Source organism: Phodopus roborovskii, unplaced genomic scaffold (assembly GCF_943737965.1).
Source record: "Phodopus roborovskii unplaced genomic scaffold, PHOROB, whole genome shotgun sequence".
Classification (NCBI taxonomy): Eukaryota; Metazoa; Chordata; class Mammalia; order Rodentia; family Cricetidae; genus Phodopus; species Phodopus roborovskii.
In genome coordinates, this window is record NW_026126480.1 from 56,396,390 (window position 1) to 56,413,498 (window position 17,109).

At 39.1% G+C, this 17,109-nt stretch overlaps 1 protein-coding gene across 3 annotated transcripts in view; it reads left to right on the forward strand.

The window, feature by feature from the left end:
* Atl3 (atlastin GTPase 3) overlaps window positions 1-11,373 on the forward strand; it is a 43,962-nt gene extending 32,589 nt beyond the window's left edge. For all 3 annotated transcript variants that reach the window (XM_051193843.1, XM_051193841.1, XM_051193840.1), the window contains exons 9-13: window positions 4,684-4,811; window positions 5,350-5,406; window positions 6,820-6,891; window positions 8,708-9,139; window positions 10,350-11,373. In XM_051193843.1, coding sequence (XP_051049800.1) covers window positions 4,684-4,811; window positions 5,350-5,406; window positions 6,820-6,891; window positions 8,708-9,139; window positions 10,350-10,436 — 776 coding nt within the window. In that variant the 3' untranslated portion in view covers window positions 10,437-11,373. The remainder of the gene's footprint in view (window positions 1-4,683; window positions 4,812-5,349; window positions 5,407-6,819; window positions 6,892-8,707; window positions 9,140-10,349) is intronic.
* Window positions 11,374-17,109: the final 5,736 nt, after the last annotated feature.

Consider the following 17,109-nt stretch of genomic DNA (forward strand, 5'->3'; position numbering starts at 1 on the left):
AGGTCCGGATACCTCTGTCTCCTGAGTGCTGGGATTAAACATGTGTACCACTGCTGCCTGACTGTTAACAGTTTTTATGCACATTTTGGCAGTAGCAAAATTTTAAGTGCTTTTTTTTTTAAATTTTATTTATTTATTTTTTTTTTGGATACAGTATTGTGCTTTTAAGAGTTTATCTTAAGGAATTGTCCAAATAAATTGTCCAAAAGTTGTGTTTAAGGATGTAGCACTGCCAGGTGTTGGTGGCACACGCCTTTAGTCCCAGTACTCGGGAGGCAGAGGCAGGTGGATCTCTGTGAGTTCGAGGCCAGCCTGGTTACAGAGCTAGTTCCAGGACAGGCTTGAAAAACAAATCAAAACAAAAGGATGTTGCATTATTATAATAAGGGATAACTTCAAATCAAATGTGTACTTAAGAGGAAGTGGTTGATTTATATATAGTATGTTAAACAGAGAATTAAAGTTCATTCATTAGCCAGGTGTGTGTGTGTGTGGTGGTGGTGGTGGTGGTGGTGGTGCACACCTATAGTCCCAGCACTGGGAAGGCAGAAGTAGGAATATCCAATTTTAGGCTACATAAGGAGAGACCTTGCCTCAAAATAAAGCAATTATTAAAAATAATTAGGTAGCTATTTGGATTTCTCTCTATATATACATAGGAGAGAGGAGTCAGGAATAAATTATTAAATGTAAGAAGATTGAAGAATAGCATATGAAATCTGACCCAAAAAAGTAAGTTGTACTGTATTGTTTGGGATAGGGTTTTGCTTGTAGTGTAGACTTTGCTAGCTTCAAACTAACCTTGCATCTGCTCTTCTGTTTTGTTCATCCCAGTACTAGGATTACAGATTAGTATCACTGGTGGGGGATGTCATTCTGTAAATATGTTTCTCTTATTGTTTAATGAGTAAAGCACTGTTGGCCAATAGGAAAGCAAGATAGGCAGGACTAGGAGACTAGGAGGAGAGAGGAAGTAGTAGGGAGGAGATCCAAGATGGAGGATGGAGAGAGAATGCCAGCCCCTCTCTTTGGTAAGATAAGACCACATGGAAGTACTTAGATTAATAGAAATGAGTTAATATGTAAGACAGAGCTAGCCGATAAGAAACTAGTAACTGGCCAACAGCTTTATATCTAATATAGGGTCTCTGCATGTTATTTGGGGTTGGCGCGGCGGTGGGACCAGACCAGCAGGGAAAAAAACTACTCATACTTATCACCATGCCTAGTTTACAAGTACTTTTAAAAATGAAAATACTTAAAAGTATAATTTTCCTTTTTTACCTCAATTTTAAAATCTGTTTAAGGAGCTACAGAATATAGTCAGGTACTATGTAACTTTTCACTCAACAATGGCCTTTGTACAAAATATGTGTTATAATCTGCCCCATGTAGATTTTTATATATGCATTAGACAGTATTAGCACAGTAAGGAACTTACCTGATGACATAGTTCTCAGACTTTATTCCTGTTGCTAAGTGATACTATACTTAGATTAAGTGACTATACTTTTAGAATTATAGATATTTTATAATATTAGAGAAGGTTTCATGGTTTTGTTTTTTTATATTGTTTGTAGGCATGTCAACAAACTATTGTTTGTTGAGGCTGGAGGATAGTTTGTGGAAATGATTCTCTGACACACTTAAGTGGGATCCAGGGATTAAACTCAGATCATTAGACGTGCATAGCCAAGAGCCTTTTATCCACTGAGGCCTGTTGTACCTGCTTTCTTTTGGAAACATTGTCTTCTTGTGTCCTACGATGGCCTAGAACTCATATAGCCCATGTTGACCTTGAACTCATCCTCCTACCTCAGCCTCCCAAGTGCTGGGATTTCCAGCATGTACCTCTAGGCTTGGCTTTATTGAATTTCAGTGAAGAATAAATGCTAAATTGAAAAAAAAAAAAAAAAAAAAGCAGATGATGCCTTTAGTTCTAGCACTCAGGAGACAGAGGCAGGTGGATCTCTGTGAGTTCCAGACTAGTCTGGTCTACAAGAGCTAGTTCCAGGACAACCTCCAGAGCCATAGAGAAACCCTGTCTTGAAAAACCAAAATAAATAAATAATAAATAACAGATGACTTGTAAATATTTGTCTAGGACTGACTTGAGAGCCACACAGTGTTTTAAAAATTTTGAAGACACAAAGCCCATACTTGCCTCTAACTTTCTAGGTAGCCAGGGATGACCTCAGCCTCCTGGTATTGTAGGTATGTGCCACCATATCTCGTACCACATGTGATAGGCTTTATTTGTTTCTTTTTTGGTTTTTTGAGACAGGGTTTCTCTGTGTAGCTCTCGTTGTCCTGGGACTCGATTTGTAGATCAGGCTGACCTCGAACTCACTGAGATCTGCCTGCCTCTACCTCCCAAATGCTGGGATTAAAGGCGTGCACCACCACCTCCTGGCGATAGACTATTTGTGATAGACTTGTAAGAAGAAATGATGTGAGGGTGACTCAGAGGGTAAAGGCATCTGCCAAGTCTAATCACAGTAATCTCTGGTCACACACGAACTTAGTTTTGGTGTCTTTTTGAGCATTGTTTCATCAGCTGTTAGGTTGACAGTGTCATTGTCATAAAGAAAACTGTTCACTGGAGCAGGGAAATCGTTACAGAAGCTATTTGTGTTTCCTTAACCAAACACTAGGGCTTACTCTTTGACATCATGAGCAACTGGGCTTGACTGTCTTGAGACAGTTCTTTTATGATTTAAAAGCTGTTATTTTGGAATAGCCTTAGTAAGGACATAAGTAGTCTGAGATCTTTAAACATTCATGTCTGCATCTTTCTTTGATACATGTGTTTTGGAATAGTCCTTCAGTAAAATGAAAGTTGAAACCATAAAATGCTTAAAAATAGATAATATATTCTCATGCTTAAAAAGAGGACCAGAGAGATGACTCACTGAAAAGACAGTTGCCAAAAGCCTAGACTCACACGGTAGCAAGATAATGACTAGCACAAGTTGTCCTCTAACACACACTCTCTCTTTCTGTAAGGTTCTATAGTTTATCACATGTACTTTATCATATGTAGAACAGTATAGTGTGTCCATTACTTTATACTTTTTTCAGTATGTGACTTAAAGTAGTTTTTTTTTAAGATTTTATTTTCAAATTTTACATGTATGCATGTTTTGCTGGAACATATGTCTATGTATTATATGAGTGCAATTCCTGCAGAGGCTGAAGAGGATGTTGCATCCTTTGGAACTGGAATTACAAACAGTTGTGAGCTACCGTGTGGGTTCTGGGAATCAAACCCCTCTCTTCTGGAAGAGGGCTGAGCCCTCTCCATCCTATGAGATTAATAATTTGTCCCACCTTTTTACTCCTTAGAACTTAATGGGTTCATTTTTTTACATTATAATTACATTTATGGAATGCTGAAGAGTTTATCTATTTTGATAGGGAACCTCATAAAGACATTAGAAGATTTATATAAATCATATTTCTGATTTATCCTACATCCTCATAGTTGGATCTGTTTATTCTTAACTTTAAGGAAAGGTCACCTCTACTTGAATCCCTTAAACTTGCTTTGAGAACCTTGTGTGACCTACAAAGATAATTAACAGGAGGTACTACTTGGAGTGGATTTTTTTTTTTTTTTTTTTTTTTTTTTTTGAGACAGGGGTTTTTCTGTATAGCCCTGGCTGTCCTGGAACTCGCTCTGTAGTTTAGGCTGGCCTCGAACTCTGAGATCCACTTGTCTCTGCTTTGATAGTGCTGGGATTAAAAGTGTATGCCACCATCATCTGGCAATTTTTCATTCATTCATTCATTCATTCATTCATTCATTCATTTACTTGGGACAGTTTATGTATGTTGTAAATTATTTAAAAACGGTGTGAAGAAAAGTCATGCTATGCAATAGGGCTCACATAGGAGTGAGATGGGACAGAGACTGATCCTTGGGGACAAAAGTGGTAGGAGAGAGAAAAAGAGGGGGGGGCAGGGCCCACCTTTTAAAAGGGTACCAAATGAATGTGCATAGGCAGTGCTCTTAGTGGCTGCCTCTGAGGATCATATCCTGTCAGGACCCCAAGGGCAGGCCAGTACAGATGCCTGAAAACTAACAATGCAGCCCATTTTAGTCTCAAATTTACCATGTAGCTCAAGCTGGCCTTAGACTCCTGATCCCCTTCCACGTCCTCCTGCTGGGATTACAGGTGGGAGTCACAGTGCCAGGGAAGAGCGTCATCTTTTAAGATGAAATCTTGGCAAAAATGAGGCAAATGAATGAATAGTGGCTTCTTGTTCATTTTAAGGGATAGGAGGGGTACGGGAAGGGCATGGGCAAATGAAGTAATTACTTTGTTTTTAAATACCTTAGTTAATTCTTTGTTTTTCCAGACAGGGTTTCTCTGTGTATCCCTGACTTTCCTGGAACTCCAACTGTAGACCAGGTTGGCCTTGAACTCATAGAGATCTGCCTTTTCTGCCTCCCAAGCGTTGGTATAAAGGTGTGTGTCACCACCACCTATTCTGTTCTGAACTGGAAAGGACTTAAATGTGACAGGAAGGAAGGGTACAAATGCAAGTGCATTAGGACAGCAGTCAGTAGCCGGCCACAGCCAGAGGATAGGAAACACAGTCTTCATTCCCTTTCTGAAAGGGTATTGTTTTGTGCTCATTTTGACTTCTTCTTTCTTTCTTTATTATCCTATGTAATAGATATTGCTAGTGAATTCAAAGAACAGTTGCAGGCACTGATACCATATGTACTAAACCCATCTAAGTTAATGGAAAAGGAGATCAATGGCTCAAAAGTCACCTGCCGAGGACTGTTGGAATATTTTAAGGTAAATATGAGTTACAGTTCTAAGCTTAGTTTTTATTTTTTAATTGATTTTAATATTAGTTTTCTGGGCGGAGATGAACAGAGGCATTAAGGAAAATCTTAGTGTTCTTCCAGGAGCGGGCCACTGGGCACCAGTATGGGTATAAGAACCAAATGATGTTCTTTGCACTCTCTTAGAATAGCCATTACTGTGTCTTCAAGGAAGATGGTGTGGACAGGAGGTGGTTAGGAGATTGCTGTAAGTAGAGACGAACATAAATGGGACACAACTATGTTTCTGCCCAAGGTCGTGGTGAGACCATCGTGTATGGGGACTTGACTTAAATCCTGGCCTTGGTAGTCTTGTGCTGCTTTGAGAGTACTTTTAGATAACTAAAAATGCTAACATGTACTCAGAAGTGTGTTGTGCTTCTGCTAATTCTTGGTTATTGATCTAGGATTTTAGGAAAATGAAGTTGTGTGGCTTCACTATTTAAAAAATATGAGTAAAATATTTTGTAATTGTATTTTTGTGATTGCGTCTATGTTTATATTTTAAGGCATATATTAAAATTTACCAAGGAGAAGATCTGCCTCACCCAAAATCCATGCTTCAGGTAATAAAGTCTTTGGTATCCTAAATGACATGCTTTAATTGCTAGAATTTATCTAGATAGGACACAAGTGAGTCCTGGAGAGGAGAGCAAGACCATTCTCCTTTTATAGACTTACCTTGATTTTTAAGAGTACATTTTGTAACAAGTGTGGGTTGTAGCATAAATTCTAATAGGTCTTAATATTAAAAAAGCCAGAGTCAGATGTTGATGCTGAGGAGCAGAGAAGCAAAACAGCTAGCATTAGAGTTCTTACCTCTACCAATGCTCAGATCAAAGGGGCGATTCTGTCTTCAGACTGCTGCCTCAGATTGCCATGAGCTCCTGTCTCCCCTCACCTTATATTCCTCTCTCTGCCCAGCCATATCACTTCTATCTCCACCTCCTTAGTGCAGGATTTAAAGACAGATTACTCCAAGTGCTGGGATTACCTTTGTGTGAGCTGTTTCTTCTTTAGACATATTCAATGTTGTGTAGCTCAGGGTGGCCTTGAACTTGTAGATCTCTGTCTGCTTCTGTCTCCTGAGTGCTGGGATTAAAGGTCTGTGCCACCACTGCCTGGCCTGTATGGCTAACTAGTATGGCTAGCTTTGTACTCTGATCTTCAGGCAAGCTTTATTTGTTAGGTCATAAATATCACAGTGGCTACCCGTTGTTTTGTTTGTGTTCTTTATCAGGTAGTTCATGCAGTTGGGGCTTCTTTTATGGCACACTTGGAAAAACTGTTTTGTTATATCCAGCTGAAGCATAGTTGCTGTGTTAGACAAGCCACTTCCAGTCATTGGTTACTTTGGTAGAACTCTCTTGTTCTGGAGCTAGTTCTGTGTACTAGGCTGGCCTCAAACTCACAGAGATCCATCCACCTGGCTCTTACCCCTAGGATTCACTGGTCATATGCTTCTTATTTTCATATGCTAAACATGTGGGTATTTTTGCTAAATACTGGTTTCTTTAGTAGCAAAATATTTTCACAAAATAGCTGGACCTTGTGAGTGATAGTATAATGAAATTTACCCCTCTTTTTTTGGTTTTTCTTTTCTTTTTTTTTTTTTTTTGAGGCACTGGGATTAAACCCAGCTGCCTTATACCTTATAGGTTAGGTAATGCTTTACCACTGAACTTTATCTCCAGTCTGAAGTGTGCAACAGTTAGGGTTGAAATTGAAATAAAACAAATTATATTTTATTGAGTTTTGGGGGTTTGGTTTATGCTACAGATTCTAAACTGTCAGAATAGATGTTCTGGCACAAAAATTGGCAAAAACATGTATTTTATCAGTTGAGTTATAGAAATGTAAATAATAATAGGATAATAATAATAAAAGGAAGAATGACAATAGGAAGAGTGATATTTTTGCTTGGTTTCTGGGAAAATGTTTCAAGAATTATTTATAGTTCATACTTTCTTTCTTAAAAGGCCACTGCTGAAGCCAACAATTTGGCAGCTGCAGCCTCTGCCAAAGATATTTATTATAACAACATGGAGGAGGTATGTCTATGTAACACCTTTTTTTTCTGGAGTATCTATTTCCTGAGCATGACTGTTGACTTCAGAGGCCCAAACTTTATTTTACTCAATGTATACTTTTTTATTTGAGACAGAGTTTTATGGAATAGGCTTTGTAGTGGGGGCTGGCTTTAAATGTTTGATTGTACTGCCTTTATCTCACTAAGGCTGTGGTACAAAAATGTGCTTTAAAGATTTGTTTTCATTTATGAATCTTGTGAATGTATGCCACATATATGTGGGTATTCACAGAGGCCAGAAGAGGGTATAGGATCCTCTGAAGCGAATGTTTAGGTGTTTGTGAATGACTTAGCATGGGTGTTGAAAATGTGACCTGGTTATCTGGGAAAGCTAAAAGCCCTCCTTTAACTACTGAGCTGTATCTCCAGTCCCTGCTCAATGTGTCTTAAGATGATGAGACACAAAGCTGTTTTTCAGGTCATCCTGGTAATTGGGATGTTCTAATTACTGCCTTTTTAAATTTAATTTTTCTTTTCTTTTGAAACAGTCTTCCTCTGTAATTGGGATCTTCTAGTTATTTTTGTTTTTTCTGAGACAGGGTGTTGATATGTAGTACTGGTTGGTCTCAAACTCACGACAATCCCTTATGATAAGCCTCCTGAGTCTTGGATTGCAAATGTATGCTACCATGTCTGTTATTTCTTTTCTTCTAAGTTTATTCATTTATGTGTATATATGTACCTGTAGGTACCTGAATAGGCCAGTTTCCTGATGTGGGTGCTGGGAACTGAACCCTGATCATCTGTAAGAACAGCAAGTGTTCTTAACTGCTGAGCCATCTCTCTAGCCTCCCAGTATCTGGTTATTAACTATTTCTAACCAAGCTTTCTCAAGAGTGTCTTTTGTTCTTTTTGATTAGTGTTAACTTGTTTTTATTTTAAACTTTAAAATTAGTTATTATATTTTTATGTAAGGACTTGCTAGGTAGCTCTGATAGACCTGGAATTTGTTATAGACCATCTCCACCTTGAACTTCATGATCTCTTGCCTCTGCCTCCTCAGTGCTGGAATTATAGGTATATACTAGTATGTCTGGCTTTGGCCTTGGGTATTTGTCTTTTCTGAATTTTTAAAAAAATTTTATATGCATTGGTATTTTTGCCTGCGTTTATGTCTGTGCGAGAGTGTTGGGTCCCCTGGAACTGGAGTTACAGAGAGTTGTGAGCTGCCATGTGGGTGCTGGGAATTGAACCCAAGTCTTCTGGAAGAGCAGTCAATTAATTCTCTTAACTGCTGAGCCATCTCTCCAGCCCCCCCCCTTTTTTTTTTTAATCTTTTGAGTCAGAGTTTTTCTGTGTAGCCCTGGGTGTCCTGGAACTCACTTTGTAGACCAGGCTGGCTGGCCTCGACTCACAGAGATCCATCTGCCTCTGTCTACTGAGTGCTGGGATTAAAGGTGTGTACCACAACTTTCCGGCCTTTTCTGACTTTTTATCGAAGCAGAATCTCATGTAGCCTAGGTAAAGTGGGCCTCAAACTCTAGGTAGCCAAAGATGACACTGAACTTTCTGATCCTCTTGTAACCACCTCCGGAGTGTTGAATTATATGTGTGTAACACCATACTGATTTATATGGTACTGAGATTGAACCCAGGATTCTGTGCTTACTAGGCAAGTACTCTATCTTGTGTATTACACCCTCAGTCTCCCTTGAATATTTTCTGAAGTTAACTTCTAAACTTTTCCCCTTAAGAGCATTCTAATCTCTACTGTGTCTTTTTACTTCTTTAATTTGGCATGTACAAGAATTTTCATCATGTGTTTTTGTCATTTTTAGGTTTGTGGGGGAGAGAAACCTTATTTGTCTCCAGACATTTTAGAAGAGAAGCACCACGAATTTAAACAGCTTGCTCTAGATCACTTTAAGAAGACCAAAAAGATGGGTGGGAAGGATTTCAGCTTCCGTTACCAGCAAGAGCTGGAGGAGGAAATCAAGGAACTGTATGAGAACTTCTGCAAGCACAATGGCAGCAAGAATGTCTTCAGCACCTTCCGAACCCCTGCAGTTCTGTTCACAGGCATAGCAGTATTGTACATAGCTTCCGGCTTCACTGGCTTCATTGGGCTTGAGGTTGTAGCCCAGCTGTTCAACTGTATGGTTGGACTGCTGTTAATAGCACTCCTTACCTGGGGCTACATCAGGTATTCCGGTCAGTATCGTGAGCTGGGTGGAGCTATTGACTCTGGTGCAGCATATGTATTAGAACAGGTGAGTGGTGCTGGCTGAGGCTAAGGGTCTATGGTGATTGTACTTAGCGTTTTGAAATTTGGAAGAATTTTATAGTGAAGAAAGGGTAAGCCCATTTTCTGATGGGCTTTATATTTTATTCTTTTTTTAGTATATTAATACTTAATCCTTATACTTTGCCTTAATGCTTAAAAATGGCACTTTAATACAAAAAAGGGTCTTTGATATAATGTGTTCTTCCTGGGGCAGTTTTATTTTAAATTAATTGTTTTGGTTAACATACAAAACTAGGGTTCTTTATAGCATCTTCATATAGTCTATCATTTATGTCTTAAAAATACAAATTGTTTTTGAGTTTGACATAATCTCTAGTTTTTTTTGTTTGTTTGTTTGTTTTCGAGACATGGTTTCCCTATATTGCTTTGGAGCCTGTCTTGGAACTAGCTCTGTAGACCAGGCTGAACTCAGATCCACCTGCCTCTGCCTCCCGAGATCTCTAGGGTTTTTTATTTTTAAAAGTTTATTTAAGTTTGTTACTCTTGTGTGTGTTGTGTTGTATATGATATGTGAATGTGGGTATATGAGACCCAGAGCACAGGATATGGAGGTCAGAGAACATCTTTGTGATGTCAGTTTTTGCCATTCACCTTTATGTGGGTTCTGAGAATTGAATTCAGGTTGTTAGAATTGAGCAGCAAGGTTTTTTACCTGATGAGCCTCTGAAGAGCTCTTATGTGATGCAAGTGCTGAGGATATAGTCATATCCTATATGCTACACCTGGCTGAGCTCTAGTTTTCATAAATTATTTTTTGAGACAGAGACTTTCCATAGTCTAGGCTGGCCTGGGACTCACCGTGTAATGTAGGACGCCTGAAACACATATAATCCTCTACCTCAGCCTCCTGAGTGCTGAGATTGTAGGCGGGCACCATGGCAGCTGGTCATTTTGTATGTTTTTAGGACAAGTTTGTTTCTTTTTCTGTGGCATAAAAGATCAGTTAGGTCAACATTGTTGAAGCCAGGGGAGTCTCCACCTCCTCAGCAGAGGAGCAGATGCTCCACTGACTCCTAGGAGTCAACATAGGCCATTGTTTCCTCTCAACACTGTGGTCCTCACTCAGTGTTGATGAGGGAAGCTATTTAGAAGTTATCACCTAGGACTTAGTTTTTTTTTTTTTATGCTGTATTGTAGTGTATTAACTAATACATTAACCAAATGGACTTTTGCAGGCTTCTTCTCATATTGGTAATTCTACTCAGGCTGCAGTGAGGGATGCCATCGTTGGGAGACCACCTACAGATAAAAAAGCTCAATAGCTTCTTAATGGCAAGATCCAACAAGAGCTCAGTCAACCCCTGGATTTCTGCTAATGCCATCATGGGTTCAGTTCCAGAGGAATGGCAGATCCGAGACCATCCTGGAATCGCTGAGACGGGGCACTGTAATAAATGAACTGACCTCTCCTATGCTTTCCAATTCCACTTGTCTTGGAAGCAGTTCTTTTTGTTGCTGTTACAGACCCAAGGCTACTCTCTTCTCTGCTTTGTGCACTTTAAGGGGTGGGTGTGGGGGCTAAAAGGAGAACATAGAAATGCAGCTTTTAAGTCTTTGATGTGCCACATAGTGCCTTTTAAGATCAGTCCATGCCTCTGTAGCTGTGAACACTGAGGAATGGAGGTCAACCTCATGAAATGCAGTTTTGGATCAAGTTTTCTTTTGGATTTTGGATTTTAGTTCTTTTGTATCTTTGAAAATTTGTTTTTCAAAAGTTTACGCAACTTGAAAAAGGCTCAGAACTAAAGGCCAACTGACATGATACACTTAAACAGTTTCCCCTACTATTGCTGATTGAACCTAGCACCTGACATGCTAGGCAGTTGCTCTGCCCTAGAGCTATCCCTTTCTTAGCCTGCTTGCCTGCAGTCTCAGAGTTTGAAATTACCCTGTCCCCAGGTTGGTTGTGAACTTTCCATCTCCTTCCTCCCTCCCTAGCCTCTTGAATAGCTTGAATACAGACCTGTACTACCATCCTTGCTTCAAAAACCTTATTTATATGAATTATCTTTGCTATGCAGCATGGAAAAGATTAAGTCATTTAATACTTTGTGTTGGAGAATATAGGGTCTTTTACACAGTAGGCTGTCAGTTTTGTTGGAAATTGCTTTTTTATTTTTATTCTTGTAGCTTCTTTCTAGAAAAGAGGCAAATGGTCCTTAAAAGGCCAGGGCTTCATAATAAAAGGAATGAGCTAGACACTTCATGGTAAAATTGTAGTTTGGGTAAACCTCTGATTAAGTCACTTGAACTTTTGTCTTGGTCACATTCACTATACGTTTATGTATGTATATGTCACTCTCAGAAGTAGTCACTTTTAATACAGAAAGACATTACCAAATACTACTATTAATGTTCAGTTTCATATTGCTTAGTGATAATATAAAGTAATATGAGCTAAAGTCTTTACTCACACTTTTCTTTTGGGTTGTTGTTGTTGTTGTTGTTGTTGGTGGTGGTGGTGGTGGTGGTGGTGGTGATGTCTCATTGTTGCCCTGGCTAGCCTGTAACCTTTGATACAGACCAGGCTAGCCTTGAACTCATAGAGATACTTGTGCTTCTGTGTGCCATTGTGCCTGGCCCCAAAATGCTTTTTTATTCTATGTACTATCTAATGTTCATAAGATCAAAGCTTAACTATTAATTTTATTTAGTTAACTTTCCTTTTTTTCCCTTGAAGAAGGAAGGGCATTCAGTCTAGTTAAACTGTTTCAAATTGAGTTTCCTTTTGGTTAGTAGTTTTAAAATAACTGACTTATGAAGGACAGTTGCTCAGACTCTAAAATTTTCTTATTTACATATACCTTGGTTATATGATCAAGTTTTATGTATTAGTTTTTTTCCCCTTTGACTTTATAATGGTGAATTATTGTGAACTTAAACCTTAAAACATGCCAGCAGATATAGAAGCCTTCTTTTTTTTTTTTTTAGGTAATTTGAAATTTTGTTGTGGGAAGGAGATAGAATGATTTTGGTAAAACCTAGTGTGAATTTTAAGTACATGAAGTATGAGTGGAAGGCAGAAAAAAAAAAAAAGGAAGTCTTTAATTTCTTTATGAGAATTTTCTTCTTACTAAGTTTTCCAGTCAAGCATTTAACAAATCCTGAATTAATATTAAGCATTTTACATGTTTTCATACATCTTGTTCTGAAACTCATACTAATTTTTCTTTTTGCTCTGGTATCTGGGAATAATTTCAGCTTGCTTTAAAACTGTTCACTGCTTGTGAGTGATGGCTGACCATGTAAGGGGTTGGAACCTCAGTCCTGAAGTTGAGCAGTTTTCATGTAGTGTTCCCTGTCTGGAAACTTGTATTGAGTGATGGACTCAGTCAGAGAGGGTGTGTCCCCATGCCCATCTCTGGTTCTATTCTTTTTGCTTGTTTGTTTTGAGACAGGCTTTCTCCATGTTGCTTTGTAGACTAGGCTGGCCCTAACTTCAGAGATCTGCTTGCCTCTGCCTCACGAAGCACTAGGATTAAAGGCGTGTGCTACCGCTGCCCTGCTCTGGCTCTACTCTTAATGGTGAGAAAAGATGATATGGGGAAGATTTGCTGTAATACTTTAGTATTACATCTGTGTATGTGTCTAAAGTGAATGTTCTGTTACTTAACTTACTCTGCTTCTGGAACATGTTTATGAAGTTTTCTTTGAGGGTTTTGGGGGGGGGGGTTCTTGGCTTCTTTTCTAACTTTAATTGTTGAATTTTCTATCACAAATTTTCAATATAAAATGCCTTTAATGATTGACTAGAAATAGTTCTAAGGAGAATTATAACTGGTTGAAAGAATCTATCAGCACCTCCAGCCTTTTCTTTGTGGGCTAGGGACATGGTGTGGGAGTCAGACCAGTGTCTCCACAGGCTTTCTGTGTAGGCGGTGCTAATTTGCACACTCTGCCAATGTGTGGAGCACATTCCTATAAACACAATAGAGATTTCCAAAACATTCCATTGAGAATAACTCACTTCAAGAGAAGCTAAATGTTGCCAAAGTATTCTTGGTTTTGTTTTGGGTGCTGAGGATGGAACCAGAGGGCAGAGTGTGTGGCAGGTATTTGCCCTATGTACCAAGTTAAACACTTCAGTTTGCCTCTTTTACCATCAAATGCATAGAATCACAGCTTTGATTCTTTTGCTGAGAAGTCATTTTACACATTCCTTGTGAAGAGTACCAAAAATCTCTTTCATGGATGCTTGCGACTTTTCTATTTTTTCCTTCTTTCCTCTCCCATCCCCTTTTTCTTTCTGTGCAGCTCCAGCGAGAGGTTTATGTTTGATACCTGTTTATACTAGGTCAAATTGCTGTGTTTGTGTTTGATTTGCTTTCTCTCTCACAAGCACTGTGTTTTCTTTTTTTCCTTTTTCCTTTTTTTTTTTTTTTAAGAGACAGGGTTTCTCTGTGCCTTTGGAGCCTGTCCTAGAACTGGCCTCAAACTCTGTCTCCCAAGTGCTGGGATTGAAGACATGCACCACCACCACCCAGCAGAAAAGCCTTATTCTTTTCAGTTTCTTTAGGAGGTCACATACAGTAGTGCCTGGATATGTGAGTGAAACATAAATTCCGTAGGTTAATTTCAGCCCAAGCCAAGAAAGAAAGAAAAAAAAAAAAAAAAAGAAAGTGACATGAAAGTATCAAAAGATCTGTTTTTTTTTTTTAAAGTGTAAGTATGATTTGATTTTTTAAATCAGGTGACCAACATCTCTGCATCCTTGTACATAGAATGTGGAATCAATACAATTTCTGTCAGGAATGAGGCTGCAAGCAAGCCTCATTTAGCAGAGTATATTCCCTGTTCCATGTGGCCTGTTGTTGTGGGCTGGTTGTTTTCCTCAGGGGCTGTACTGTACTGTAGCTCTATCTTGGACACTGGTTCTTGTCTGCCTTTTCATGCTTAGACTAATCTGTTGTGTTGAAAGAAAATCAGTCTCTGCTTTGTATCTAGAGATTGCTTCAGCGGTTTTGCGATGGGGCTCTGAGATCATTTCTTACAGACTTCAATAGGTGATTGGCAGGTGGGAATGGGCATGAATGAGTGAGAATGAACTGATCCACAAAAGGGGGGAACCCAGACAGGAAGTGCACTTGAACATTTCCAGCAGCTTTGTCTGAGGACTGCTGCTAGGTCTGCTTACTCAAGAGTTTACTATGTTTAGAATCAGCAGGTGCCTTAATGTAGAGGATTGTCCATGCTTTTTAAAGCTGCCATAGTGCCTTCGTTTATATACCTGCCCTTACACACTGACAGGTAACTAGGATTTTTAAAAATAAATGTTGATAGTATCCCCTCTCGTACTCTGAAAAGGCCAAACTGGGCACTGTGACTTCAATTCCTAAATTTTTGTTGTCGTTTTGTTTTGAGAAAGGGTCTAAGTATGTAACCCTGGCTGTTCTGGAACTCATTATACAGATCAGGCTGGCCTTGAGCTCATAGAGATCAATCTATCTCCTTGTGGATCCTGAAATCTTTTAAATCCAGAAAACCCTGAAGTACTATGAACAAAGAGGATGGGATTGTAACTATGAATATAGTCACCCATGCACCCCATAGCAGGAGCATCTCAAGATAGCTCTTATCAACAGAAAGGTTTCCTATGGGAAAGAGTCTCATGTGCCAGAGTTGAAGCTCAACGTTACAACCACGGGAAGGTCACATTGATGCCCAGACCTCTTCCGTTCAGGTGATCAAAGTTGTTATGAATGTAAGCCTTAAAAGAGTTTGATCTTGAACATACATAAATTGTCCTCAGTTTTATTTTTAAAATGATTTGTTTTAAGTACTTTCTGTTAGATCCTTGCCTTTGAATGGCTTTAAAAAATATAATTTTTTTTTTAAGTGCAATGGGAAGTAATGAAGCTATTCTGTGCTAAAGGCTTGTTTCTGTTTCCTTTATGGGTTGTACATTCATTTAATGGATTAAAGATCACAACACCATGTTACCCGTGTTTGTTGTTACTATTCTTTCTTGTGGAAGACCTGTGGGACAGAGTGGGGCTCAAGGGGAGTTGGTGACCTGGTAGGTAGGGGCAGTGGCAAGTCAGCTCAGTTAGCCTTCCACAATGATCTGGAAAGGCTGTTTTCCAGCTGCTTCAAAGACAGCAGTGTGTAGTTTTGAGATTGTAACGTCTTCTAGTTTGTAACACTTGTAGTGGGCTACTGGGAGCCAGAGCCAACTGTAGTTAAATAGAATCTCACAGTGGTGGCATGGATAGAGGGAGAGCTGTGCTAACACATTTCCTCTCCACTGTGACCTGGGAAGCAATGGGGAAGTAGTACTGAGTTTCTTCAGTCCCGAGAAAAGGTTGTGGTGGTCACTATGTAGCCTTGGCTGATCTGGAGCTCACTAGGTAGTTCAGGCTGGCTTTGAACTCACACAGATCCACCAGCCTCTGCTGTAAGAGTACTGGAGTAAGAGTTTGCTGCTACGATGGACTTTCCCTCCCTCTCCCCCTCACTCCTCTGTGTGGTGGGCCCCCTAAGAGTAAAAAACAAAACAAAAAAAAAAAACAAACAAACAAAAAAACCCAAAAAACTACAGAGCCATATCAAAACTTTGTTTCTCGTCTTTTACAGGCGGTGGTTGGTTGTCTGATGGTTGGTGGGGAGGCAAAAAAGTAACAGCTAGCACATGAGAATGCAAATGTGCATGCCAGACATCCACCTCTATGCTGACACAGGGTTAATTCTGGATATGGCCCTCCAAAAGGCAGACAATGCCTAAACTATTGGCAGTCACTCAATAGAATAAAAAGCTAAAAAGCTGTTTCCTCCTGGTTTTTGTTTGTTTTTTGGTGTATGTGTATATGTTCAAGTGACCTTTATTATTTAATAATGGCCCAAAGAACAAGAGTAGAGATGTTGGCAATTGTATTATGGTATATTTAAAAAGTTGTCCTATATATTATTTACTATTATTTTCTTACTGTTCTAGCTTACAAAGTAAATTAAAAAAAATTTTTTTTTTGTTTACATTCTCAACCAAAGATTTCCCTCCCTCCTCTCCAAGTTTTTCCCTGTACCTCTCTTCCCCACTTCTCCTCCCCTGTTTCTCTTCAGATATAGGTGTGTTTCCTGTGGATATCAGCCAGCCATGTTATAATTAGGTTGCAGTGAGACTAGGCACCTCCTCTATTAATTGTAAATATCCTCTTGCTTTTATTATACATTTTATGCATAATATTATGATATCCTGCTTCCTACAAAAAATAAAATGCTAGAAAGATCTGTTTATAAAAATAAAAGTTGAGTTAACCCTTTAAATTTGTACTCATGAAAAATATTAAAGTTTTGGTAAACACTTTGGATGAGTTAACACTGGCTTTTCCTATTTTGTGCCTTTGTAAAATATTAAATTAACAATGCTTCTGCATACACTGCCAAGCCTTTTCAGGAACTTTGTCAACAGTTTGATATAACCTACATCACTTGCATTCCATCTAACTGCCAGGGTCAATTTTTTGTGGAAAGAGCTAATGGGCAACTTAAACATTTAAAAATAAAGAGGAGGGGTAGAGTAGTATGGCTATGCCTCACAATATTTTGTCTTATTTGATATACTTTAAACTTTTGAATTTGGGCAAAGATGGCCTTAACTGCTGCAGGATGTTTTTGGACCCCTCTGAAAAAAAGTCAGTGTCACAGTTCTTTGGAGAGAGGTTATGTATGGTTCAGCAATTCACTGGAACCAAGGCTCTGTTTTCCTCAGGGTGCTGAAAGGCCAGTGCAGAAAGATTGGCTGGACCCTGTGCAAAATGGACAAAGAGGTTCCAGAGCATTTGCAGAGGTTACACCTGAAGAAAAGGAAGAAAATGGGACCATGGTTGTCTCCCTACCAACCGTGACTCAAATGAAAAAAATTAGGGACTGAGGGAAAAGGGTGAAGTCTCAGAGGAAGTATATGACTACAGAATTGCTGTTTTTGCTGTGTTGTCTCTG